This window comes from Grus americana, chromosome 20 (assembly GCF_028858705.1).
Source record: "Grus americana isolate bGruAme1 chromosome 20, bGruAme1.mat, whole genome shotgun sequence".
NCBI lineage: Eukaryota > Metazoa > Chordata > Aves > Gruiformes > Gruidae > Grus > Grus americana.
Genome location: NC_072871.1, coordinates 9705685 through 9732584, shown reverse-complemented (window position 1 = coordinate 9732584; position 26900 = coordinate 9705685). Strand labels below are relative to the sequence as shown.

At 44.6% G+C, this 26900-nt stretch overlaps 1 protein-coding gene across 3 annotated transcripts; it reads left to right on the top strand.

Annotated features, from left to right (window-relative positions):
* The first annotated feature begins 661 nt into the window (after nucleotides 1–661).
* GSN (gelsolin) lies at nucleotides 662–26772 on the top strand. 3 transcript variants are annotated; one of them, XM_054848259.1, is made up of 18 exons: nucleotides 760–786; nucleotides 1534–1590; nucleotides 14769–14970; nucleotides 15940–16094; nucleotides 17214–17375; nucleotides 17613–17762; nucleotides 18049–18138; nucleotides 19039–19171; nucleotides 19623–19711; nucleotides 20528–20743; nucleotides 21523–21656; nucleotides 22448–22538; nucleotides 23004–23174; nucleotides 24032–24206; nucleotides 24476–24600; nucleotides 25133–25210; nucleotides 25751–25811; nucleotides 26287–26772. In XM_054848259.1, the coding sequence occupies exons 2-18, from the start codon at nucleotides 1558–1560 to the stop codon at nucleotides 26454–26456; spliced, it is 2235 nt and encodes a 744-aa protein (XP_054704234.1). In that variant the 5' UTR covers nucleotides 760–786; nucleotides 1534–1557; the 3' UTR covers nucleotides 26457–26772. The 3 variants fall into 3 exon arrangements, with proteins under 3 accessions (XP_054704236.1, XP_054704234.1, XP_054704233.1); XM_054848261.1 differs by lacking the exon at nucleotides 1534–1590 and having other exon boundaries at nucleotides 662–786; XM_054848258.1 differs by lacking the exons at nucleotides 760–786; nucleotides 1534–1590 and adding an exon at nucleotides 13308–13526.
* The last annotated feature ends 128 nt before the right edge of the window (nucleotides 26773–26900 follow it).

Genomic DNA, 26900 nt, shown 5'->3' with positions numbered 1-26900 from the left:
CTTACTTTGCCTTCATCTCCCGCTTTGTTGCCCAGTTTCGGGTGGAGAATCAAGTCTTCCAGCACCACTGCCTTGCCGTAGGGCAATGCAGCCGCCAAGCCTCCCACGGGGCTGACATGAAGGGCTGCTTTGTTCGGCTGGCTCAACGCACGCCTTGTTCCTTTGGGAGCAGAGGGGAGGCACAGGGCCCAGAGGGAGCTGAGAAGAGGGCTGCGGGAGCACCACGCTTTCTCCACATTTGCTGGTAAGCGTTTCCCTGGCTGGGCCCCGCAACGACACGCCTTGTCACCCCGGCCTCGCGGTGATGCCTGCCACGTGTGAGCAAGGGAGCGAAGGAACAACCTCTCCATCCAGCCACCCCAGCCCGGGGTCCGGCTCCGGCGGGGAGGCCGAAGGAGTTGGGGACCTCGCGATGTGACGGCTCGGTGCAGGCTGGGGGCAGGGGAGGCCGGGCCGAGCGGGGGCTGAGGTAACGCGCGTGCCACAAAATGGTGGCCGAGGGCCCGGGCAGGCTGAGGCACGCACCGGCGCTGGGGAGACCACGGACGGTACCGGCGTCGTTTCTGGCTTCGCCGCCACGGGCGGCCCCGTCCACGGGCTGGGCCGGGACACCCCGCGCGGGCCCCGCCGGCCGCTACCGGCAGCCGCGCCCCCTGGCGGCGGGCGGCGGGGCTGGGGCTGGGGCGGGGGCGCGCCGGGGCCCGCCCCCGGGGCTGCCCGGCCCTGCCCGGCCCTGCCCGTCCCCGCTCCTGGTAGCTGCTTCTACCCCGCCAGCGCTAGCACCAGGTAGGGCCGGGTCGGGTGCGCGGGACGGGCTGCGGGGAGCGGCGGGGATTCCCCCCCCCGTCGTGGCGCGGGGCGCTGAGGGGGCCGTGAGGGGGAGTTTCCTTCCCGCGACCCTTCCGGCTGCCGCACGCCTGGGCTGAGGGGAAAGCCGCGACATCCTCGCCCAGGGGGTGCGGGGCGGCTCCGGGGGGAGTACGGAGGGAGGAGGCGGCCGTGGCGCCCCGAGCCTGTCAGCCCCTCGCAGGAGGGAGGCGGACGCCCGAGTCCCGGCTCGGTGCGTTTCCTTCGGCATCTGCGAGGACGGCGGCCCGGCTGCGTGATCGGGCTCCGTGACTGCCATCAGCACAACGCCTCAAACTTTGCGGTGCCTCAGTGTAACAGTTACCGTCCTTCAGAGAGCTTGGCTTGGCGCCTTAACCCGCCCGGTAAAGTCGGAGAGCGTGGGGGGGACATACTCCGAGGAAGGAAGGGCCAAAATGCCCCAGAGCAGCTGGGCTGGGCCGGGCCCGAGGAGTCACCGGTGAGGAGCAGGGGCGGGCAGGGCGGGCAAGGCCGGGCTGCCTCCGCTCCCACCCCCCCGGGGTGCCTGCCGAACCCTGGTAAAACACTGCACGTCCCTTTCGGGATGGGAACAGCGGGGGTTTTGTTTGTTTTGTTCTTTGCCTGGGGGAAGAATGTTTGAAAGCTCTATTTGAATAGAAATTCAAAAAATGTAGACACTTAAAACGTATTTAAAATGTTTCCTAGGAAGAGTGTTTAAAAAAAAAAGTTATGGGGATGACTTGTTTCAAGGAGGCCTCATTAGTAAGTAGATCCTCTTTGAATAAAACTGCTTTGAATGTTACTTGCTTTTGGATGTAAAAAATCCGACTTTGCTAACAAGGATGATACTAGCATTGTTTCCCCTTAAATCTCTTATTTTTCTTACTGATCATTACAATTTCCATTTTCCACTACCAACCTTCTGCATGATGCAAGTTTATCAGCAAAAAATTTCCTCTGCTGGGGTATGGCATGGCTCAGCTGAGGGTGTCCTACCCTGGAGTCAAATGGGTGGGGGGGTTCCTTAAACAGCTCTCATCCTTTAGGTTTCTCAAACTATTGTACAGAATACTGTATAACATCCGTCTGAGCAAATAAAGTGAAACCCGAGTACTGAGGAATAGGTCTCACACAAGCTTGGCTATTGCAACTGGTTTCTCTCATCTTGTCCATGAGATAGTTTATTCCGTAGTCCCTACTACAGAGAGGTGAGAGATCAGTTTAACTCATGCCACTAGCAGAGAGAAGCAGAAGTCAGCGTTGTTAACGTCTGTTCCACAGGATGGCTGCTGCTGGCACTACATTCATCCTGAAGATAGGACAGGAACTGTAGTTATACCTCCTCAGTGACATAGGTGGATGGTGAACTTCTTAAATGTTAAGTGTTTAAATACAGGGAGGGATTTTCCAGTGGTTGAGTGTTTAGATAACAGTTCATTTTAGTGAGAGCTGAGTACTTGCAGTGTGCCCAGGAGAATATCTCCTGCTCTCAGAAGAGTGAAGGCTTTCTCCAGCTGGATGAAATTCCAGTGCGATGGGGAAAACACTGGGAAATTGAACCAGCCATCAATCTTTGGCTGCTTCTGAATGTCCAAAGGGTGACAAAGCAAAAATGCTCCTGCTAGTTTCAACTTTGATTTTACAGGCACAAATCCAACCCTTTGTGAATTTGTTCCTTTCATCACCAAAGCAGGGATGTGAGATAGCATTCCACAATTTAGTCTCATGGTTCTGATAATGTTACCGAGGGGGATTGCTGCCAGCTCTGGCTAAAAGACTGACTGCCTGACATGTTCCATTACAAGGCTGTTTTTGTAGATACTTTATATACTTTTGTGAGCGCTTCAGCCACTTACTGAGTTTGTAGTGTTGTCAGCAGCATCACTAAGTGCTGCTTCTTTGGAAAAGGTAAGAGCCTTCCTACAGGACAAGAAGCAGCAGCTAGCTGTTTTTAAAGACCCATATCAAACCAATGCTTACCCCACTCCAAGTTCATATAAAACACCCAACCTACAAGAAAATGTTATTTTACAGAGTCCTGGTGGGAACTAAGCCATCCTTAAAATAGCACTGTGACGTATTTTATTACTCAGGATTTATATCTGCTTTCAACTCACTACAAACACAAGCTTTCCATTTTAATTCCAGTCTCAGACATTAGTGTTGCTACTGAGTAGCATATATGTGAAAGATGATGTTGGACAGGAATATGCAACTTCACAAACCAACCATTTCCCAGTTTTGCTGTGGAATCCTAACACCAAAAGAAACAGGATTTTTTTTTTTTTTTTAATATGAGCTGAAGTGATCAAGTTGCAGGTTGGTTGCAGTAAAGCAGAACATGGTTAAACACAGATATAAAGTAGTTTGGGCACAATAACTAACTACTGTCTAGGAAGAAGCAGCTGCTCTTGTTTTTTGTTCACTTTCACAGCACTTAGGAATTGCCATGTGAGTAATCTAGTTCTGAATATGTCTCTGCCAGATTGGTATCAAATGCTTTTCATGAAAAGGCAAAAAATTCTGATACGGGCAATTTGGCAGTAACAAGTTGTGTATTATTTCTGTTGATTAGTGGTTGTCTGATTCTCCAAACTAGATATTTGATATCCCTTCTAAAAATTTAAACTGAAAAGAAAATTGTATATATTGTTATTTTATATGTCCACTTCTAATCTCATTTGAATCCTTTCAAACTCAAGACAGAAAAGATGTCTTGTGCAGTGGCTTTCAAAGGTCACTGAAGTTTTACATTAAGAAGAAAACCTCAAGTTATCTTCTTTTGTTCAGCTTATCGCTTTGTGTACCTCTCTCACATCATTTGTTCTGCTTCTCACAGCATTAGTTCAAGTCCTTGTCTTTTCAGTCTCTTAATCATTAATTAATCACTCCAGACACTGAGAAGACAAAGGCAATTGGAAAGAAATGCACTGGATGATTAATTCTTTTCCCATAAAAGCAATAAACTTGCCAGAGTTCTCAGCTATGAGCCATGCTGGAACTTTTTTCCGTATCAGGCACAAACTCCCTAGGTGGGGATAGTGCACAGCTATTGAGCCTAAAACTGTGGTTTGTGAGTTTATGAAGTATTTTTCTGCAGGAGGCTCCACCAAGCAATGGTAGTGTGAAAAGGTAATGCAGCCAGATACAGTCCTCCGGGCACAGGGGCAGAGCTGCCACACTGGTTCATCAGTATCTCGGCTCTGAGGCAGCTCACAGCAGATGTTTAGACAAAGGAAGAGAATGGAAAAACTCATGGGCAGTGTTTCTTAGGTCTATCCTTGTGACTTCTGGCAGTCAAGAACTGTCGAGATTAGGGATTTCCTGAACTGAAGGTTGCATTCAGACTTTTTTTTTTTTTTTTAAAAAAGTAAGAATAAACGTAAATGAACTGTCAGTAGGAGTGTCTGAACAGACTTTATATGTGCCAGGCCTGGATTTCAGAAGATATATTTCTGTCTCATGTCTGTTTCCCAAGAAGTCACAGGCATTGGCAAATTTCCAATATTTACACTACATCCTACAGTCTTCAGCTCCCTGATAGCAAAAGTACACTGATTGCCAGAGTAGATTCATCAGACTTCGTGTTAGCTGTTTGGCATGCTGCTAGGTGACTCTTTTTTTGTACACATACCGATATGCTCATACCCTCCAGACACAGTTATGCTGCTGGTGCTTGCCTGATCACAGCAGTGAATGCTTTTTTAGCAGTAGCACAAGTTCTATCTATCACTGTACAGAGAAGTTGAGTACGTAGTCTGCTGATCCGGGTATGTATCCAGGGCAATGGAAAAGAGCTGCCTGGTAGTATGTCACTGTTAAATCCCATTATAGGTGAGGTCAGATCAGACAGTGTTTGTAAGATGTCAACTTTCAGTACTTCGCACCTGCTTAGTGAAGGAAAGCATGGTCAGAAAAGTTAGGAAAGGAAGTAGCAGCCTTTAACTTTCACTTAAAGGAAGTAGCAGCCTGTAAGCTTTGACTCTCAGGAGGATTGCCAAGTATTTATCTCTGATTATCCACTGATGATGCATTTGCAAGGTTAAATAGAGCTCTGACAGTAGTGGAGTTAAATAAAGCCCTACAGCTTTTTCCTGGGGTGCTTTGCAGTGCTTGGCAACCTAAAATGCCAGACTGGAATAGCCATGCTGGCTCGCTGACACACAGCTGAGGGAGCGTTGTGGTGGTGCTGACGTTGGAGTGGTTGATTTGGTTGATATCTGGGGTTTTCTGCCTGTTTACACTTCCCTCTGGAGAATGACCTTTATTTTAGTTTGTCTCTTTTTTCCCCCACTTTGGGGTGGACTGGGACTTATCAAGTAACTGCATCCTCAGTCAGGATATTCAAACCAGGTTGTCAGGTTATTTTGATCAAAATCTGGGATGTGATGGTGACTGGGTGGAAGGATTAGATGGTATGGACTCTGAAACAGGTAAAAGGAAAAAAACAAAAAAATCTTCAAAGTGTTCTTTTCTGACTACAGGCTGTGTTTTTGTTCTTTCCCTTCCTCTTCTCTTTTGCCCCTCATTCACCTCCCACTGAGAACCTGAAGAGTCGGAACTGATCTCAGCCATGTCCCAGCACAATTGCAAGAGGGAGAAACAACTGTTTGCCTGTATTAGGAGCTAGTCAGCCAGTGGGATGCTATCCAAAACCAAAGTTTAAACATATGTTATTTACTGAATGTTTCCACACACAGTAAAAATACAGCTACAATTCAAAACAGAATCTTTAAAACAGTGGAGGAAATGAATCATCCCGGGATCTTTCAGGATGGATGGAGGCTGCTGCGCCGAGAGCTATCACCATTAGAACTTTCCCTTCTTTCAGGCTGTCTGCTTTGAGAATGCTTGTGGTTCCTCAATACCGAAGCCTGAATCCTGCTAAAAATAAAATAAAACCCCCCTCTGTTATTCACCAGAGGCAGAGCTGCAAACGCTTTGCTGTGAGGAAGAGGGGAGAACTGTGGCATGTCTGTTTATGGCATTGCCCTCTTGTGGCTGTGCGCAGTGGGGATGGGAGCTGCACGCTCCCGCTGCCCGGGCTGTGGTGCTTGCCCAGGGGTTGCAGCAGCTGGTTTTGGAGCTGAAACAGCCTTTGTGAGAAAGTCTGTCTCTTCAAGTCAGAGTCATTAATGCAGTGGGCACACCTGTATACGTTAGGAGAACCGATAGCAAGGTGGAAAGGGTAACTCTAGTAACTCTGTATGTCTCGATATTGATTTATTCAGAAGCGGGTGTTTGTGAAGAAAACCACTTCATGTGAAATGGGGGTGTCCTGTCTCCTAGTGCCCCTGAGGAGGAGGATGGTGCAGAGGTGCAGAAGCTGCCAGCACTTGTGTGTGCTGGGTGCAGGGCTGGAGGAAGCTTTTGATCATAGCAGTAGGTCTGTCTCTTTTGCCTGTCTGCAGGTGAATGCAGGTACCAAAACCTACGTTGGTTGTAACTCTCAGCCATGCCTCCCATTCTGATCGTTGTCCCTGATCTAGAAGCAGCACTTTGATTTTGAATGTATCCATTAAGTGAACTAATTTCTGTTAATTCTGAGTAGCTTTGTGTCTCGTGTGGAGGTTTTTGAGATGGAAAGATAAATTCTGTGTGGAGCTGATTTGGAAGGCAGGAGCTCACCGAGACAGAGTTTCTGTGCAGTCACCCCAGGCTCCCACTGCTGCTGCACGTCCTGTGCTGCATCAGTGTGGCGTAAGACAAAATTTCATCTACGTGACTTTTACTCACAAATTTTTTATACTAAAGTGTAATATTTGCATGTACTTCTCCTGTCCTTTTCATACGTGTAGCAATGGCTTTTTCTAAGTCCTCTCACCTAGTCGCCTGTGTTTGATGCTACACTTACAGTGCAAGGCCATGTTTCATGCTTCCCTTTTGGACTCATTTAGGGTTTCCAGCCCTTCTCCTCCAGTAATAATATATTACTCTGTTCTTCTTTGGGTTATGGATAATGGATTGAACAGGCTTCTGTGCTACAGAGGAATGTATTGGCTAGTTCTCAAGGGAAAAATAGTTTGCATAAAGTTGCAGATCATTTCCCCTGTACACAGTCAGGACCTGGTGACTGGAGGAAGAACATCTGTGTCATTTCCCTGCAGCTGACCACAGGCATGTCTTCACTGTCTCCATGAATGTGTTTTGGCTGTCATCACCAGATCTCTCTATGGGACATAATATGGGGTGGTAGTCATATTTTAATGTACTGGATTATGTCTTACGGGTTATACACACACTCTTTTAAGACATGTTTTCAGCACTGAACAATGTTTTGAGTTTAATTCAGGATTCATTTTGCTCACGACAATGAAAGTAGTCAGTGGTTTCCAATACTTACCTATGCCGTGTGTATTTAAGCGCATGATTCAGCTTTCATGTATGTTCTTAAGGTAGGGCTTTTAAACAGTTGATTGTATCAGCAGATTTTCTCTGGGTGTGTCTCAGATAGGAGGCCTATATATTCTCCAAAAATTTCTCCCATGTAAGTAATAATCTTCCCTATGTATATCAGTGCAACTGGGAAGAAACTCAGGCTTTTGTGTTGAAGTTTTTAGCCTTGGTGCGTTGGGCTGAACCCTCTGTGTTTACTAAGTAGATCATATTCAAAAGGTAGACCAGAATAGAGCTGACATGACTCATAATGCAAACAAACAGCTGGAAAAAGTGAACAATACTCAAATCATCTGGGTGTTCTAATTTGCTAAAGTGGTTTGGTAGGAATTTTAACTTATGAAGGCAAAAACCTACTTGCCAGTTGTACAGATAATGCTGTGCTTTGTGTTTGGGACTGTTGATCTGAGCTCTTCTTGGAATCAGATGCATATTTTAAAGGAAGGGGGAAGCTGCTGAAGGACAATGCCAGTTGGAATTTTTTGGATTTGTGGCTGGCTGCGTCTGTTAAGATGTAGCTGCTAGGAATACCATTAACTATGCTGCTCCTCATGCAGAGAACAAATAGTTTATGGAGTCACCATGGGTAGGGTAGGAGGAGGCTCTTCCATGCCAATTTTTCTTGTCCCAAATAAGCTTTGTTTACTAGCTTGTTCAAGGGATGGAAGGAAAGGGGTTGTTTTTAGTTTTATGTGTACGTGAATTTAGGGCTGTCTGGAGACTGAAAAGTGATCTAATCTATCATTTTAGGTATTTTTCAATGCCTATCACCTTGGCAACAAAGCTGAAGTTCCGCCAGATTTATTTTCAGTGGCTTGCTGAAGAGTTGGTCATAATATATACTGTTTTGGCAAGGAGGCTATAAGGGATAGACAAGTATTTCCGTTTTCAGTATGCACTGTCATCAGCTGTTAATACTGTGCTGAACTGTCATCCTTTCTCTGTTTTATGCAGCACCATGTCTTTGAGTTTTTTATTGTCAGAACTTGAATGATTCTGTAGTGTTCACTGTCACAATCATCTGAGTTTTTATGGTTCGGCAAATGATCAGAGAAAAAAGAAATGTCTGTGTGGGTAGTCAGAAAGTATAGATTCTCTTCAAAGTGTACAAATAGCTAAACCTGAAGCAAGCAAATAACTTGATTTGTGGTATGTTTGATCTCTTCAGTGGCATTATTTCAGACAGTGATCTGGAGAATGCAGCCCTTACTCTGGGAGCGTTACTGTCACAAGTACCTGTTGATTTCGTTGGGATTGATAATGCTACCAGGTTTGTACAACTTTGCCGCTTGCAAAACACAGTGACTTACGGTTTTCCTGTTGTTGCAGCAGAAATACAGTGGTGATTTACTTCTTCTGGCACTTGGTATAGGAGGTCTGGAATGCTGTGAGACAAGGGAGTCTTTCTTTTCCTGAGGAGATATATTACTATTTCTTTGGAGCAGTCCATATTCTCTGAGCAATGTTTGGCAAATCAATAGAGGGAAAGAGAGGATTAGGTGAGTGGAAATGCAACTGTTTGCCCCCAAGGTACATAAGGATTGGTGCACAAGAAGCATTTTTGCAGCATGAATATTGTGTGGATACAGACTTTACTAAGATTTACTGTTCTCCCCGTATTTTAGAAATTCAGTCTCTATTTGCAAGTTATTTTGATGCTCTGTAAGTATTATCCATTAAAATAAAAAACACAGCCTTTGCTGTCCAGAAATGCAGAAATTGTTCCAGAAGTAAGCAGCGGGTGTTTCAGATGCTCTGTGGTGTAATATTATGTTGGCTGCAGACCTTCCTGTGTGGGCTTTGTTTATGCAGCAAGTTTAGACAAATTATCTGAACCTATCATGAACTAGACATTGGAGCTGTAAATGAGAACAACCACATGGTGATCCAGCCTACCACTGCTTATTTTACAGTCTTATTTAATTCAGCTTTTCTGAGCAGCCCTGTGCAGGTAAGTCCTTGCTATATTTGTGGGTATATACGTGTGTGAACTGCCACAAATTAACTGTAGTTAAAAAAAAAAAAAAGTTATGCTTATTTTTCTCTCGTAAGTGGCCATTTACTGAATAAAAGTTGCAAGGAGAGTAAACTATTGAACAGTGGTTTTTGAAATGTGAGGGAGATAGAGTTCTCTCTCTGCATTGAGAGACAAAGGAAAATAAGCCCCCTCACCCCCACAAGCACTGTTTTTTTAAAATCAGGATGCTGTTAACATAGTGATCAGACCTCTGGGTGTCTCTGTTTCATGTAAATACTCACTTAAAGTGTATCTTTCCTTCCCAAGACATAGACCCCTTTACAGCTGAGTCTATTTAAATGAACCACTGCACTTATTTCTTTTTTGACTCACTGTTTTTACCAGTAATTTTCCACCTCTTCTTTTCCAATTGCCCATCTTCACTAAGTATCCAGGAAAAAAACATCCAGAAGCATAATTGAATGACTTAAAAATATATATGTTCTTTATAGCTCTGGAAACATCAGAGTACAAAGTGTTGTGAGGACAGCCCTGTAAGCTAATAGTTGCTGTGTCACATAGAGGAACTGGCTGCTAAATATTTATACCCATTCCATAGTATTTAATCTTACTTTAATAATTATTTATTTTAAAATTGTTAAAATATTATCATTACTGTCTTATGCATTTTGTTTTTTGAAATACTGTGGCAATACCAGAAGTCAGAGAATGTTTTGGTTGAGTGTGTGCATTCCTTCAGCTTTGGTAAAGCTGCTCTGAATGTTTGAGGTCAAATCAGACTGGACCCTAACAGAATAAAAATTTTTTCTCCTCTTTTCCCCCTGTCACTATTGTATGATATTATCTCATAGAAAGATACTTTAGATAGCATCGTTAGATGCTTCAGGCAGTGGTAGGTATGAAGATATGACAGTATATTTGATGTGGAGGAACTAGGCATTAATTATTCCCTGTAATGGCCTTTGCAGTGTGATGAGTTAGAAGAGATTCTGGGCTCTGTGTCCACTGGTTTTTCTTGAAGAGAACAGGACATTCCTTTCAGTATAGTTGCGGTGGCCACATCTGAGCGGTGCAGGACCGGGCTCCTTCTTGGCAGAAACAAATTCAGAGGAGAGTAAAGACAAATGGTGAAAGTGCTGATAGCATCGATTTATGAGGGCGTAGAGGGACTCTGTGACAGATGAGTGGGAGGCACAGCCGCAGAGATGAATGTAAAGAGCATAAATGGAAGTATTTAGGGAGGAGGCAAAGAGAATTGTTTATTACAAGTTGCAGGGTGTTTTGGGTTGGATACCAGGAGAGAAAACTACTGAGTCCCGGATCAGAGAGATTGTGGAAGCATCAGCTGTCAGGGCTTCCAACAGCAGCGTAACAGAGAGGATGTGCAGCAGGGTAAGAATATCACGTTTGCTGAGCAGACTGCAGGGTCTCTCTGAATTTTCTGGCCTTTCCTCTGAAGCAAGCAGCTTCCAGCTTCAGGAAAATCATTTAACGCTTTCTCGAAGGAGCAATCTCTAAATTCTGCCATTGCTCTGCGAGCCAGACACAGACTTTTGCCCAGTGTCAGCGTCCCTCACGTACCAAGGCTCGTGTTTTGTGTTTGGGAAATAGGGGGTGTATCCCTGCAATTATTTCTATAGGCCAGACTCCATTTATGGCGTTCTCAGATAGACCTGTTGTGATTGTGTTAACTGCACATCTGGATACCATAATAAGTTGTTGTCTTCCGCTGTTTGCTCAAATCATTGGACTTCGTAAGTTCTTGTTTTTATCACTGTGCAGCCAAGTGTCATTTAGATGATCCATCTGCACCAAAAGCCTGTATTCCAAGCCCTTTCCTTGTTTTCCTTAAATAACTTTCCTTTACATAAGATGTTGGCTCTACGTAGCACCCTTTCTGTAACTAAGCTGGAGAGTTTTATTACCATCAACTTGAAATTCGCCTTTTTGCCATGTCTCCAGCAGAACATCCTTTTCGGTAGTGTCCTGGCAATCTCATCTGGCATATGCCCTCAATAAAACACCCAGAGCACAGATTTCTGTGGCTTGATTTAACAATGCAACATTTGCTGACAACAATAAGAAACCATACCAGCTGTTGGTGTATATTACACTTATTCCCTTCCGACATGCTTCAGATTAATTTTTATCAAAGAACACTATAGTATACAATTTATTCATTGTAGCCCTCTTTCCCTCTTTTGCCTGTATTTATATTCTGCAACTAATCGGCAATGCAAACTTGGACTGAGGGCAAAACTTATAAAACCCCAAGTTAATTAGAAGACCAAATAAATTGTTTTTCTAAAATATCATGTATGCTTATGAGCATATATCTGCAGATTAGGATAGATACTAAACCGGGATGCTAAGAAAGAAGGTTATCCTAGGTCTTTTCGCCTTCAGTCGGGGAAGTTTGCCCAAGTGTGGCACTACACAGGTATTTTTATTAATAAAAAGTGCAAAGTATTTTTCCATTTGGAAGGGACTCATCTCTTTCTAATGTTATGCAATCCAGCCATCTCGGTTTGGGCATGCTGCAGCTGCAGAAGCCTTTCACAGCTGGCTTCCTCGGAGTCAGGGTTCCAACATTTTTTTCACTGGGTCTTAGACCTCTGACACTCTGAACTTCCTTCACAGAGATCAGAAATACCAGCAAGACTAAGACATTGTTTGTATTCTCTATTTCAGTTTGAGAATTTCCACTGAAATTTTCAAAGGTACATTAACTAAATTGGAGTTTGCCAAGGTGACATTTCAAAACAAAATGCATCAATTCGGACAACAGAAAAGCAGAGTGTTCTAATGAGAGAGAAAGAAAACGCTCTTGTGGAGAGCAGAGCAAGCACAGACAAAGTGGGTCTGATATTTCCCTCATGGAAGTTTTGTTGTGAACTTTTGAGGGTGGAGGATTTGGCCCCTTATTTAAGCATCTTTTGCGAAATTCTGAAAGTGGGAACCTCAGACTGTCAGTAACTCATCCCTGGGTGCATTAAGAGAAAAGAGTAACCAGCAGCACAACCGCACGTAGGCATCAGTTACGTTCCTTCTAGCATTCTTGTTTGGCCTTCCAGGACATTCATAGCCACACACCAGAGGGCACCAGGTTTCTGCTCATCCCTTGGGCAGTGTTTGGCAGATGCTGTATCGCAGACAGTGCTGCTGGCACCTCCGGGAGCCATTCCACCCTCTGGTAAGAGCATAGGGCTGCTCTGTTCCTGGGGGGCCACAGTAGAAAGTTTACTGCACAGTTCACTTACTGCAAACACTTGGAAAATGCGATAGATTGGCTTTCTGAAGTGTGAGACGGTTGGAAGAACAAGCTCTTCACTGGTAGCAGATCATTGGCGTGCTATGATCAGACAGCGTTGTAGGTCCATTGAACTGAATAGGTTCCATGGCTGTTATATTCCTGTCACAGGGTCTTGCTGCACTCTCAGTAATATTTGGTTGTGAAATTACTGAATTAGCTCTTGTTTTGTCACCTACCATACTACTAATGCCCTTTTACTAACACATGAGCTGAAATACATTGGTCCATCTCAAATGCCTCCAGAGTGTATTACTCTGATAGTATCTAGTGTGGGGATTACATTCAGATGCCAGACACACAAAGCACATGCTGAATTTTGCATCTTGTGCCTCTGACAAGTTAAGAGAGATGCAGGCACGTTCCCTCCATCCCCAGGTTATTCAGCTGTATCGTTTCAGTGCTTCTCTGTTCTTCTCATCTCCAAATATCTCTTTCTCTGCATCTCTTGCCATCTGGAACAGCCTTTCTGTTCCTCTGCGTCTCATCAACTTTCCATTTATTTGCAGTTTTCAGCTGACAAAATGTTGCCTCTGTTGCTGATGTCTCTTAATTTCTTCCTCTCTCATTGGCCTTATGACTAGATAGTTGGCTTGTTTGAACATTATTGCACTGTCGGCTGTAATGGATAGCATATTGTCTTGAGTTATTGCCTGCTGGGATTAAGCATCTGTAAATGGCTGAAGGAATCTCTGAGACTTCCAGCAGGACCATTTGCACAAACATGTTACGCCCCTATATTGCCGAGGGGGTGGGTGTGTTTTTCCCTGATAAAAGATTGGCTTCTGCGGTTCATCTCCACTAGCAGCAAGAGGAGGAGGGAGCTGGGACTCCCTACAGCTTCTGCAGAAGAAGGGAGAAGCCCATTTGCTGTTAAAAATGGGCAAACAGGACTTCAATTATATTTTTCTCACCATTTTTTGCACAGTGGCTCTGAAGCTGAACTGTGTTAGCTCCATGTCTGTTGCAGGGCTTGGATATGTTGTTACAGCAGCTGTTGTGCTTTCAGCTGTGGTAAGTGATGAACATCACAATTAAACATTGAAAAAGTTTTGGGTTTCAACTACTTATAAGAGTCACACTCTCTTTTAACTCTTTCTATGGAGTTTGTCTGATTTTATAGTGGGAATTTGGGAGAAACTATGTCAGGCTGACTGGAATCATAACGTTAAAAGTTCATTGTTTTCCATCTTTGTTTGATACCTGGTTTCAGCTTAGGAATCACTTTGGTAGCTAACTTGCTATTTTGCTTTCTAGTTTGTAACATTCTTTATTTCTGCCTTGAAAGCTGAGCATATTGTACTTTTGTCCATCAGCTACTGTGAACTATCTTCTTTGTCAAAATACTGGATGCTTCTAATATAACATTTTAATATTTTCTTCCCTGTTACCTGATATCACTCAAAGGCATGCTGTAATTTATGGACAAACTTCCTTTGCCAATACAACAGAAATGTTTTATTTTCTTTCAGTATTACCAAAGTGAATTCTTTTGTAATATAGTTATAGAAGAGTGTTCATTATGTTTGTTAAAGGAATGGATTGCATATTGTTAACACATTGCATTAATATGACAGTGCACATATTAAACCAAAATTGCAATGTCCTTAGGGCAGGATGTTGTGTATATTAGTGTAATTCCTATAAGGGAACAGTTACACAGAAGTACTGAAGTAATGTGTCAGAACAGAAGAGATATAAGAAACCTGCTAATTATCTAACTTTGATATTCACAAAATTTTCCAAAAAGAGCTGGATAAGATAACATAGGTTTTAGAAAAACTGTAAATAATGTTTGTGCAAGATGTACAACATGCGTAGTTAAAAGGGGCTTATTTTCTACAGTCTTGCATGTCATGCAGCGTTTATATAGAAAAGAATAGTTAGCAAGATTAGTCTTTCACTTATGTGCCATATTGAAAAGCTGTAAATTAGTAAAGAAAATATGTACAGTAAACTCGGGAAAGGGAGACAGAAAACAGAGAAAAGAGAGTCTAGGAAAGAATAAGTCAGGAATAAGCCAGGAAGTAGAGTTGATTGGAGGTGAAAATTAACAGTGATCAATTGAGATGCACACACCCCTGTCCTTTTTTTTTTTGTTTGTTTTGTTTTTCCTTCAAAATCCAGTGCAAGAGGAAAAAGGAAACTTTCCATTTGTTGCCTGGAACAATAGTTAAGAGATCAGAAGGAATATAATTTAAACATGCGCTTCCTTGTACTATGCATAATGAACAACATTCTCTGTCTCACCCCTAGCCTGTCAGCATGGTGGAACACGCTGAGTTTTCGAAGGCTGGGAAGGAACCTGGCCTTCAGATTTGGAGGATCGAGAAATTTGATTTGGTACCAGTGCCAAAAAATCTGTATGGAGACTTCTTCACAGGAGATTCCTATCTGGTGCTGAACACCATCAAACAGCGGAATGGGAACCTCCAGTACGACTTGCATTTCTGGTTAGGTAAGTCCGATGGGAGTGCCCCTGCTCAACTGGGAGCCCAAAGTGAGCTCTGTCCCTCCAGCCTTCTCCAGTAAGTGTAACCCAAGGAAATAAAAGGCAGAACTGGCAGTACAGTGAGAATGCAATTTTGGGTGCATATAGTGCTACTGACTGTAAATATTTGAAATAGTTTCTGCAATAGTGAGTACAGCCATCTCCATACCTAGAAATAGCTTTTTCTGATCAAAGTGACAGAGTAAGTCCCTCTTCTCCAGAGGCTCTTGTCAGGCCCACAGAGAAGACAAGATCTCAGATGAAAGGGGCGGCTGAAATCCTTTCTATGTGAAAGGATGGAGGTCAGTTATTATCCTCCTGACTCAGCAAGTGGGATTTTTCCCACTGAAGTTCAGACCTCCTAACTGGACTTCTGCAATAAATGTCGCCAAGTAACTTGGCAAGGCTTTCTCCACATCCTGCAAAACCAAGACCGACAACATCATAGTTAAAGCTATGTAAGATACTCACATGGTGGCTTGTTCTATCTGCCATCTGCCAATAGGTTTTCCACACCAAAGAGCTCCAGAGAGGCAAACTGCTGTGGAACTGGTGCCCCACTAGTACCTACAGCCTTCATAAAGCCTGGTAATGTCTTCCTGCGGATTCATATCTCAGTGTGTTTGCTCCATAGCAAGTTTCCTTCCAGGACAGGGTGAAATGGCAAAAGAAAAGTGAATGATACCTATGAAAGAGACAACTGTGCAGCAGTGGGGCTGCAGCAGTTACGACGGTATTGTAAGCCTGCCAGAAAAATACACAGTTTACACTGTTCTTTGGGGTCATTATTAGAAAAGTTTGGAAATGGCTGTTCTGCAGACCTTCCGGGAAACTAAACTTCCCCGTAGTCTGCTTTCTCCCTGGTGTTTTTGCACAGTTGAATGTAGAGGCAGAAACCCTGCATTCCCTCCAAGCTGTTGCCTTTTAATTTCTTAGGAGATGAAAGCTCTCAAGATGAGCGTGGGGCAGCTGCCATATTCACTGTCCAGATGGATGACTACCTTCAAGGGAAGGCTGTTCAGCATCGCGAAGTGCAAGGCCATGAGTCCTCAACTTTCCTGGGGTACTTCAAATCTGGCATCAAGTACAAGGTAGGTGATGACTGGGTCTTTATAGTGCCAGGCTGAATCAAATTTGCAAGAAACGGCATCCTGCCCACTACCCAATTCTCATTCTTCTGAGAATTGCCGTTTTTCCAGTTGCTTAAAAACCATTCTCATCCACATGTTTTCAATGAGTTGGAACTGACAGGGTGGAGAACAGCAGATCCCAGTGGGAGAGCTTTGGCTGAATTAATAATATGCAAGCAAAGCCCCAGGAAATTTTAGGAATCGAGGTTTTGTTTTTCTTTGAGAAGCAGAGGAAAGAACAGTCCCAAGACGTCTGGAATGAATTTAAGAAATAGCAATCTGAGTTAATGGGAAACGCCTACCCAGTAGATTTCATTTCTCCCCACTTACATAACAGAGTTTGACCTTTTCAGTCTTTTTCTGTGCTTAGCCCACCTCCTTAGCATATGTAATGTTTTGGTAAAGTAGACGAATAGTAGTGTGAGTTACTCTTCCATGCCATTGCAGTAAAGTGGAATAGAAGAAGTAAAAACATACAGTCAAGAATGGTTATGTTTGTTAGGAATCCAGTGGCACAAGGAAAGTGATACCAGGTCAAATGCTTGTGAAGTGCTTACATTTCCTCATGTCTAAGACTTTCCTAGTCTTTTTGTTTTGCTTATTTCCCCCTCTTTTGTTGTTATTTTCATTCATTTGAATATGGTTATGCAACATTAGTCCTGCTGTCTACATTGACAAGTCATTCCAAGTATCTCTTTATCAGCAGAGAAGGTGAACCCTGAGGTTGGGATAATCTTTGATAGGCAGGCCATATAACACACATGGAAATACATTCTTCACCTCACCAGTAAAAATCCTATCAATATCTCAACTTATTGTGACCTTTTTCAAATTTTGAGATCTCCAACTGTATTGTATCAGTGTCCCTTAGACACTGTGGGAATGGATAGCTGGGATGTATTGGTAGATATATGCTATACAAAAGCCCGGCCTGGGCAAACTAGCACTCTCCTCAAACTGCTGCTGACCCTCTTCCCTGTGAGAGGCACAAACTGGTCACTGATAGCAAACCAGCTGGATTTTCCTTTTTTCTGAAGCAACAGCACAAGTGTGAATCGTTGTTTCTTTGTTCTCCCTTAGGCTGGTGGCGTGTCTTCTGGCTTCAGACACGTGGTTCCCAATGAAGTAACTGTGCAGAGGCTTCTGCAGGTCAAAGGCAGGCGAACAGTCCGAGCGACGGAGGTCCCTGTGACCTGGGAGAGCTTCAACACAGGGGACTGTTTCATCCTTGACCTCGGCAGTGTAAGTACCATGTAAAAGACAGGCCTAGTAGACTTTCAGGGGCAGGAGATGTCTGATTCGTTCACTTAAGGATTTTTTTTTTTTCCCACTCAGCTGAAGCTCTCTGAAGTGTTGAGCATTCTGAAACACTGTTAAGCCAGTCTTTCAACATCTTTCAGTCCCAGCCATACTGCTGTCTCATCTAGAGAGGGGGTTGTTAAGCTCTGACAGTTGCACAGTCTTTCTCTTTTCCTCCAGAACATCTTCCAGTGGTGCGGCTCCAACAGCAACCGCCAAGAACGTTTGAAGGCCACTGTGCTGGCCAAGGGGATCCGGGACAATGAGCGGAACGGTCGCGCCAAGGTCTATGTTTCGGAGGAGGGATCAGAGCGGGAGGAAATGCTTCAGGTTATTCACTTTGTCCATTTCTCTGTGCTGGAGTGGGCAGGGCGATGTGCGGAAGAATGGGTGAGATGGTAGATAGGCTGAGTAGTGTGTGTCTTTACATGTGAAGTGTTAGTGGTATAAACACTCAATTCAATGCAGACTCGGTCCTCTGCATCGCTGCAACATCAGAGTATATTTTCACTGTTGTTCATCTAGAAGTTTCTTCTACATGTTCTTGTGGCTGGAGCATCTGGGGAACAGAGGTTCTCTTGGACTGGCTGGTAATTTTTTTTTCTCTCTCTCTCAGGTCCTGGGACCAAAGCCCAGTTTGCCACCAGGAATTTCTGATGAGACCAAAACTGATACAGCCAATAGAAGGCTGGCGAAGCTTTATAAGGTAATGAGAAACAGATGGACACTGACAAATAACCTTGTGGAGAACGGAGCGATCTTTGTGCAATTAGATGGAGCTGGAATAGCAGAGAGGAGCTGATCTGAGTCCTGCTTCTGCCTCACTCTGCTGTAAGGTTTTTAGGAAGTTTTTATGTATGAACCTCAGTTGCTTACACTGCATACTCACATGCTTTCTGTTGTCTTTATCACCACTTTTGACTGTAGTGAGACAGTTGGGACTTTCCAGAAATTTTTGAAAAGCGGAGTGTGAAACAAATGGGGAAAAAAGGGAGTTTTCCTTTGTGTTATCAAGCATTGTGTTAGGAAGATGAAAGGAAAGAACTAGAAATAGTGAGCCTGAGAACCCTTTCCCCATCCAGTGAGCATGATGAAGCAATGATTTGGGAGGTAACGTTTGCCATCAGCTAATAGAACTGTAGGAGAATATCCAAGATTTTTGGGAAGAATTTTCTGCCAAGATGGTTTGTAATGTGGACCTTTATCCATTAGTAAGTACAGGAACTCAAACTGCTAAACCCACCTGACCCCAGGAGGCCTATTGGCAGTTACCAGGACTGTCCACTCCAGTTCTTGAGTGCAGTTGGTTTGCTTTAGAAGATATTTCTTGGCTGCTTGTGCACCAAGGATATTTATCCTTTCGGTTCAATCTTGGGTCCCAGCAGTAGCCACTTTGCTAGAAATACTTGAAATCTTCAGAGTAAGTGTTATGTTTTTGTCATACTATTGCCGTGTCAAAGGTATCCTGTTTGAAAAACAATAGTGCCTGAAGCAGCCAGTGCATTCAAATTTATTTCCCTTCCACTCCCTGAGTTTTGGACTATTGCCATGAAGCTGGAGGGGAACAGACAATGCCTTATCTAAGCAGCACACTGTGTTATCACAGGTCTCCAATGGGGCCGGGAACATGGCAGTTTCCCTGGTGGCAGATGAGAACCCCTTCTCCCAGGCAGCCCTGAGTACAGATGACTGCTTCATTCTGGACCATGGCACAGATGGGAAGATCTTTGTTTGGAAAGGTACCGTAGAGATGTGGGTGAAGCTGCTGCTGATCTTCATCCAGTTACGCGTCCCTGTTTCTTTCAAGCTGGGTAGGGGAGTGTGCTCTTGGTGGTGGTGGTGCTTTTCAGGGCAAATTCGGATAGCGTGAACAATCTGAGAAAAGCACTCCCATTGGAAATGTTAGGTGCTGAGGTACAGAGTCTTTAGTGTAGAGAATTAAAGGGAGGGTCCTGGGAACCAGGAAGAAAAAATTAAATTGGTATCATAAGTAGAAAGGCACTTATGCTCTCTCAGCCATCACAAAAGGCATAAAAGAGATCGAACAATTGTCATTTGCTATTTGGCATCATCCATCGGGAAGGCTGGGCCCTTCTGCGTTGCAAAAGGTAGAAGTACCTGGGGCAGTTTCTTCTCTGGAAATGCAGATCTTTAAAAAGTTGAGCTCTTTTCTCTCTATTTTCATTAAAGGCAGGAGTGCCAACTCTGAAGAGAAGGCGGCAGCCCTGAAAACAGCTTCTGAATTCATTGATAAGATGGGTTATCCGAAACATACCCAGGTAAGGATGTGCAGCCCACCTGTGGCCACCCCCCGACACTGCTGGGGTTACTTTTCTGCCACACAGACCACTGACTCCCAAGCACGGCTTGTGTGAAGTGTCACTAGCAGTCTTTCAAGTAGCTCCTGTTTTGGGTGATCTGCTCTTCTGCAGGGAGATATTGCAGTGTTGCTCCTGGGCTAACACCGTCCTTAAGACAGCATTTACCCCAACACAACTAGTATTTAATATTTCTCCCTCTTGGATACCTTTTTACCTTTTCCATGACCTTTTCCAAAGAGTGAAAAAGAGCAGCCTAGATAACCCTGTCCTTCTTGTTCTTAGGGAGATGATTCTAATGGCTTACCATCCCTTCAGCCTTCCTCAGAGCTCACCTGAGACTGACTGCATCCTATAGCACATTGAGACCTGTATTGTTGGTGGTGATAGTATGGGCCTTCCAGGTGTAGTTACACAGAGGCTTAAAGATTGAGTAACACTGGCTTGAAAGAAGCAGATCCCTTCAGACTAGTGGTGAGAAGCATCAAACAGATAGTTTGTCATGTGTCTGTTCCCTTGGAATAGATCTGCCCAGTAACAGCAGAAGGTACGATTGGTTGCTGTGTGTGACTGTGGTAGCAGTGAGACCTGACATTGCTCTTAGTACGGCACCTTGGCACCAAGCATGTCACTGCTGCGACCTCCGAAGGGTTGTACCAGGCGATTCTCTGTCAGCCTGAAGCCAGGGCTCACGTGAAGCAAGGAGTAGCCAGAGCTGGACCTGTGTGGGATGGGGGCAAGGCTGCTGCTCCCCATAGGCTGGCTCTTTTGTTTCAGGTCCAAGTCCTCCCTGAGAGCGGTGAGACACCCTTGTTTAAGCAATTCTTCAAGAACTGGCGGGACAAGGACCAGACAGAAGGACTGGGGCAGGCTTACGTTTCTGGACACGTTGCCAAGATCGAGAAGGTACCTTTCGATGCTGCCACTCTGCACACCTCCAAGACCATGGCTGCCCAGCACGGAATGGAGGATGACGGCTCTGGCAGGAAACAGGTGAGCAGTGTCAGAACCCCTTTGGGAAGGTTTCCAGAATTTTCTTTGCTACTTGATGGTATTCCTAAGAGCAGCGAGACAAATGGAGGCCTGAGAATCATCAGCATTGCAGTTTCGTAAATGCAGGGAGAATTTTTAACACCAGAAATACCAGCAGAGCCCTGCGGCTAAGTGGTGTAGATGAGCTGTTAATTTTGATCCCAGAATTTCCTGGGGGCATTGTTTCACTCAACAGTGAAACACTCATTCTTCCTCCTCACTGTTATTCTAGCTGTTGCCATCACCTGTGTGATGGGTGATTGTCTCAGAGCACCCATCTCACCCACCTGGATGTGTGCATTTGCACACAGAAGCAGTGGTGCAGTGGGCTTGAAAGGGCTGAGAACTGTCCAAAAGCCCACAGAGGTTCTGGCCAGCATTACACTTTTTGAAAGTCCCTGGTAAAGCCTAAAAGCTCAATTCCTGACCGTTCAACTGAGAGGAATTGAAATCATCACGTCAGGTACAACACGGGCATCAGCGCTGGCAGTGCTAGCAGCCTGACTCGCGTTTTCTGCAGCGGTTCTGGCTGAACCCTGCTGGGGTTGGGGAGCCCCAGCCAGGCCAGGCGACTTGAGCCCTCCAGGGCTTGGCTGCAGGCAGGAGTGCCCGGCCCTGGGGTGGCCCCAGCAGGTGGGGCTGCAGGGCTGCTGGAGGAAGCCCAACAGCAGCTCTCAGGAAATATGCTGCTTCTGCTGTCACCTTCAACTTGGAATATTTCTGCTCCTCTCCTTTTCTAGATTTGGAGAATAGAAGGCTCACAGAAAGTGCCAGTGGATCCTTCAATGTATGGCCAGTTCTACGGAGGGGATAGCTATATCATCTTGTACAATTACCAGCATGCTGGAAAACAGGGACAGATTATTTACACTTGGTAAGCAAGTTTTCCTGCTGCAAGTCAGGAAACACTGGGGAGATGTGGGGCTGAGAGTCTGCTTCTTCAAAAATGGATCACTGCTAGCTCTCACTTATGGAGGATCCTTGGGGGATGAAGCTTCACCCTGGATAAGCTCTTGCAAACAAAAAACTACCAGAGGTCTGGAATGTTTTGTTTGAAGTGGAACAATGGGGGGAATTACTGTGCTAGTATTTTTTTTTCCTTTTTTTCTTTTGCTTTCCCCCCAGTAGTAGTTAATCCCTTCTTTGAATCAAGCTCTAGTTCTTTTTGCAGAGTTCCTACATCTATTGAGACCGCTGTAACGAACTTTTGATACTCTGCCACCTCGGCTGGTGGCTTTGTGACTCTTAGTCCCCAGACCAGGCCCTTAAAGAGGAGCTTTCAGCAGGCAGTCTCACAGTGGTCTTCCTGCTTGTCATCAAGCAGAGCGGGCACAGGCTGCCTGACACCAGAAGGGATGCGGTCTGCATAGGGGCTGCATGTGCAGCTCCTGGTAACAGTACCAACAGGCACATTTTTAAACAAACTGCTAGAAAGATAATGGGAGATAGGCATGAAGATACTAAAGAATCTGTGCTTATTATCTAGAAAACATTCCCCTCTCCCTCTGTAATCACTGTGTCACAATATAGAACAGTGAATTTCTCCTTCATGTTGAATGAAGTGCTGCAGAGGTTTGGTAACAAAGGTTTTCTTTACCTCCTCTGATCTCTGCAAGGTGGGGGAAAGGGCTGGAAATAAAACTCAAATTTTGCCTTGTCTTTCAGGCAGGGTGCTGATTCCACTCAAGATGAAATTACGACGTCTGCATTCCTCACGGTACAGCTGGATGAGGAGCTGGGAGGCAGCCCTGTGCAGGTAAAAAAACCAAACCAACCAAAAAACCCCAATGCTGTTGGAATAAATTTTATATATATATAGTTAAATGATACCAATTTGCAGTGGAGAAACCCAGTCACGCAGTGGCAGCCTCCAGCCATGGTGTAGGTTATGAAGAGGCTGTGTGCCTAACCTATGCTGCAGCTATAACACAAGGAAGTTTTACAAGTGGCCTGTATGAGATTCTGGAGGTTCTTTATGGCTCCTACTTGTTACCTCTGTGCCAGTGGATCGCTTGCCAATTCAAATGAGATGGCAATTGGGAGAGCTCAGTTTAAACACCGGTCTGTCTTGGTGCAGGAGGTAATAGCTCAGCTCCTGTGAGCAGCTGGGTGCTATGTGAATATTCCAGCTGTAAAAAAGGTTGTAAAGGCCATTTCTAGTACATCTTGCACTACTCTGCAGCAACAGCTTAAAACTGACAGCAGGTTTCTTTTTCTGTAGAAACGAGTGGTGCAAGGAAAAGAGCCACCTCATCTGATGAGCTTGTTTGGTGGAAAGCCCTTGATTGTTTACAAGGGTGGAACCTCTAGGGAAGGAGGCCAGACAGCACCTGCAGAAACACGGCTGTTCCAGGTCCGATCCAGCACCTCGGGAGCTACCAGAGCAGTAGAGGTACGTGGAAAGAGCTGCCTTCCGCGTTGGGTGTGTAGGTTGCGATGGGAACACAGTCCCTTTGACCAGAATGGGCCAAATTGAGCTTTCTTATCTAAACTGAAACACACTTTGAAAATTTTACAAACTGTTAAAAGATTCCCCTTTCTCCATGGATAAGTGGTGATAATCATTATTTTCTAATTAGTTTATAAATATCACACTGTTGAAAACCACTGGGGTCTGGCCTTTGTGACTTGTTCTAAGCCTGTGTGACAACAGCACTGAAGACAGGAAGTGCTAAATACCCTACATGCAAATAGAACTGCCAGGGAAGAGCAAGAGCCCTACTCCTTTGAAAGAAAAGGCACACAAAAACCCCATGTAACAACAAGAGAGAGACTAAATCCTAGTCCGTAGCTATAGGTGAGGCAAGAGCACCCTGTTATGTCTGCAGCAACTGCCCAAGTTTCTAGCTTCAAGATGACATGTCCTTGTTGACACAGAGGAAATTACGTTAATGATTGATCAGCCTTGGCACCAGGGACGCTGCTCTACAGTGGTCTCCCCAGCGAGTTCTTAAGTCTCCTGTCATAACCATAAAGAATGGTGAAATGACAGATCAAAACATTCTTCCCATAGGTCATGTGTATCTGTAGATTACACGCAGAAACATGCATTTATTTACTCTTCTCATATGATTAAGTCTAAGTTATCACTCAGATACAGGCAAATATACAATGTATCTCATAACCTTACATGCTTGTGTAGAATATCTTGTTTGCAGTTTATTCAACGGTAGGTGCTAATTTTTATTTTGAAATAATGGGCTCTGCATAGAAGAAGATTACCTCTGACACATGCCATGTTCTTTTCAGCTGGATCCTACTGCCAGTCAGCTGAACTCCAACGATGCCTTTGTCCTGAAAACTCCCTCCGCTGCTTACCTTTGGGTGGGCCAAGGAGCCAGCGATGCTGAGAAATCAGGAGCACAAGAGCTGCTGAAGACGCTGGGTGCTCGCCCAGTACAGGTTTCTGAGGGCAGAGAGCCAGGTGAGGGAGGCACAGCAGAGCCCAAGGTCATTGCTGTGTAGCTGCATGTTCTCAGGATTATTTCATGGATAGTTTCTTTTGTCCCTCAGAACAAGGAAATGTGGACAGAGGGGTTTCTCCAAAGTAGCTTCATTATGTTTAACAGCGCGCTCATGTTTGTAGCCTTTGGGACTTTCTGACGTAGAACACCACCAAGTCCTACCCAAACCATACTGCTACTGTGGCTTCCATGCAGTGTTGAAGCATTGGTATCTCTTTCTCGTTTCCAGATAATTTCTGGGCAGCTTTGGGTGGCAAAGCTCCTTACCGTACCTCTCCCCGGCTGAAGGACAAGAAGATGGATGCTCACCCCCCTCGTCTTTTTGCGTGCTCCAACAAGAGTGGGCGCTTCATTGTGAGTATCTAATAGTCAATTAATTCAACATTGTCTGACAAAGCTGGGAGAAATTCTGTCCCAGTCTGCTGTGAGCCAAGCAACAGGCTGTTACACTTTACCTTCGTCTGGGGCGCTGCCTCCAAAGGAAAGCATCGCCACCCTTTTTCTGCAGACAGCAGCTAGTTCTGTTGCACTGTTGTGTCAGCACAACGACTTTCTGAAGCATCAAACTGGTCCTGCCCTGGTTAACAGCTAGCACACAGCCACCTCGAATTCTAACCTGTGACTCTTTCAAGTACAAAGAGGCAGCAGTACGAGTCTTGGGCACGTGTGAAAGACAGTATCCCTAGGCACACAGAGACCGGTTCTGTGGTCTGAGAGCGCTTCTGTGACGTAGCCAGAGTTGCATGGTCAAACTCCGTGCCAGTGTCTAGCTCAAGGCATCCCACCGACCGGAGGCTGAGTAGGACCTGTGTGAACTGGGTTTCTCCTGTAAAGGTAAAAGGGCACTTGAACTATGGTGCTCATCTTTTAACCTTATGTTTTCCAGATTGAGGAAGTTCCTGGAGATCTGACTCAGGATGACCTTGCTACAGATGATGTTATGCTCCTTGACACGTGGGATCAGGTATGGCATATCTACCGGGTGAAGAGGGGAGCAAAGAACTGGCGCAAACTGGCTCTAGATTGAGGCCCAAACAACAATAGCTGGAATAGTTGCACTAGTATCCTTCATCTTTGGGCCTGAGAGCAAACACCTCAGCAGTGACAGTGAACAGAACTTAGGCCTGGAATGTGAGAAGAGAGTTGGTGTCCTGCAGCATCCCTGTCCCAGCCAGCAAGGACTGAGAACCGTTGTAGGATGCGGCAGCTGAAGCTGCTGACATGTTTTCTGGTCTTTTTCAGTAACAGAGGGCGGGTCAGTTACTGTGCATGAATCAACCAAAAGACAACTTTGAGATGAATTTTGTACGTTTTATGTAAAAAAGTTCAAACGTGCTAGTTTTTCCTGATGTTAAGCTACAGTGTAATTTGTTCGTGTATCTAGAATTTATGCAGAATTTTTATCAGTTCTGCTCACTGAGACTTTGTCCAAGTCATCCTTTCTTTCCTAAAGAGATTGATTGCTGCTGAAATAATTCATATGTTTGGGTTTTTTTACCTTTAGGTCTTTGTATGGATTGGGAAAGATGCCCAAGAAGAAGAAAAGACTGAGGCTTTGAAGTCTGGTAATATTGCATTTTCCTCTCTGAATGAACCCTTTCTTATTTTCCCACTGATCATAAGGCAGACAGTTTAATATACTGAGAAACATACCTTAATCAAAACATAAAATTCAATGTTGTGAACAAAGATATCACCTCTCTCAAGAAAGGAGGATGCCCAAGACGAGGAGGTGTAGCATTCAGCCATGCTGTGCTCAACCCCTAACAGCGAGTGTAATATCCATGTGGGAAAGCAGGTGTAGGCTGCCACGGTATTACAGCATTTTATAATCATAATAGTTTTCTACAAAGAAGTGCCAGTCTTCTAACAGCTGTAGGTAAAAATCATAGAGTGAAAGCTTCTGTGGGTTTGGTTTCTTTCAAGTGAGCAATCTGCAATTGTATCTCTAGCATCCACTTAGCTACAGTTAAGCTGGGTCAGCTGTTGCTCCACCAGACTGGTACCCTGTGAGATTTCCTTCTACTTGTGTGCTTTCAGCTAAACGGTACATTGACACCGACCCGGCCAGCCGAGATAAGAGAACGCCAGTCACAGTTGTTAAGCAAGGGTTTGAGCCACCAACCTTCTCCGGCTGGTTCCTGGGCTGGGATGACGACTACTGGGCTGTCGATCCTCTACAGCGAGCAATGGCAGACGTGGACGTCTAAGGAACAAGTTTTTTCTTTTTTTAAATGGAGCAAGTTTCATGCCTTCAATGCCTTCAAGAGCTACTTCCTCCTGCAGGATGCATGTTAACAAGGCAATGATGTTAATAGCCAATTAGCTGTGCAATAATTACTGAAACAATCACGACCAGTCATTGACCCTACTCCTTGCTTTGATTATATTTAATACAATAAAGCTTGTATGGAATATGTGAAGAATAAAAACAGTGGGGTTTGTTACTAAGAAGAAAACATTAAACAGAACCTGTAGATCCCACATTTGAACTTGCTTGAAACAAATAGACCTTAGAAAAGTAAACCTGCTTTGTGCCGTCTTTTGCACATGCGCTCTTTACTAAATGGTTCCAGAAATGACTTTTGGGGGTTTGGGAGTGGTTTGCTTTCCCCTTGCCAGAATTATTAGCATCTAAGATGCTGATAAATTAA

Coding starts and splice junctions, on each gene's coding strand:
- GSN (XM_054848258.1), top strand. CDS start 13,392: ATGGGCAAACAGGACTTCAATTATATTTTTCTCACCATTTTTTGCACA. Junction 16,095..17,213: donor AATCTGGCATCAAGTACAAG/GTAGGTGATGAC, acceptor GTTCTCCCTTAG/GCTGGTGGCGTGTCTTCTGG. Junction 23,175..24,031: donor GAGCTACCAGAGCAGTAGAG/GTACGTGGAAAG, acceptor TGTTCTTTTCAG/CTGGATCCTACTGCCAGTCA.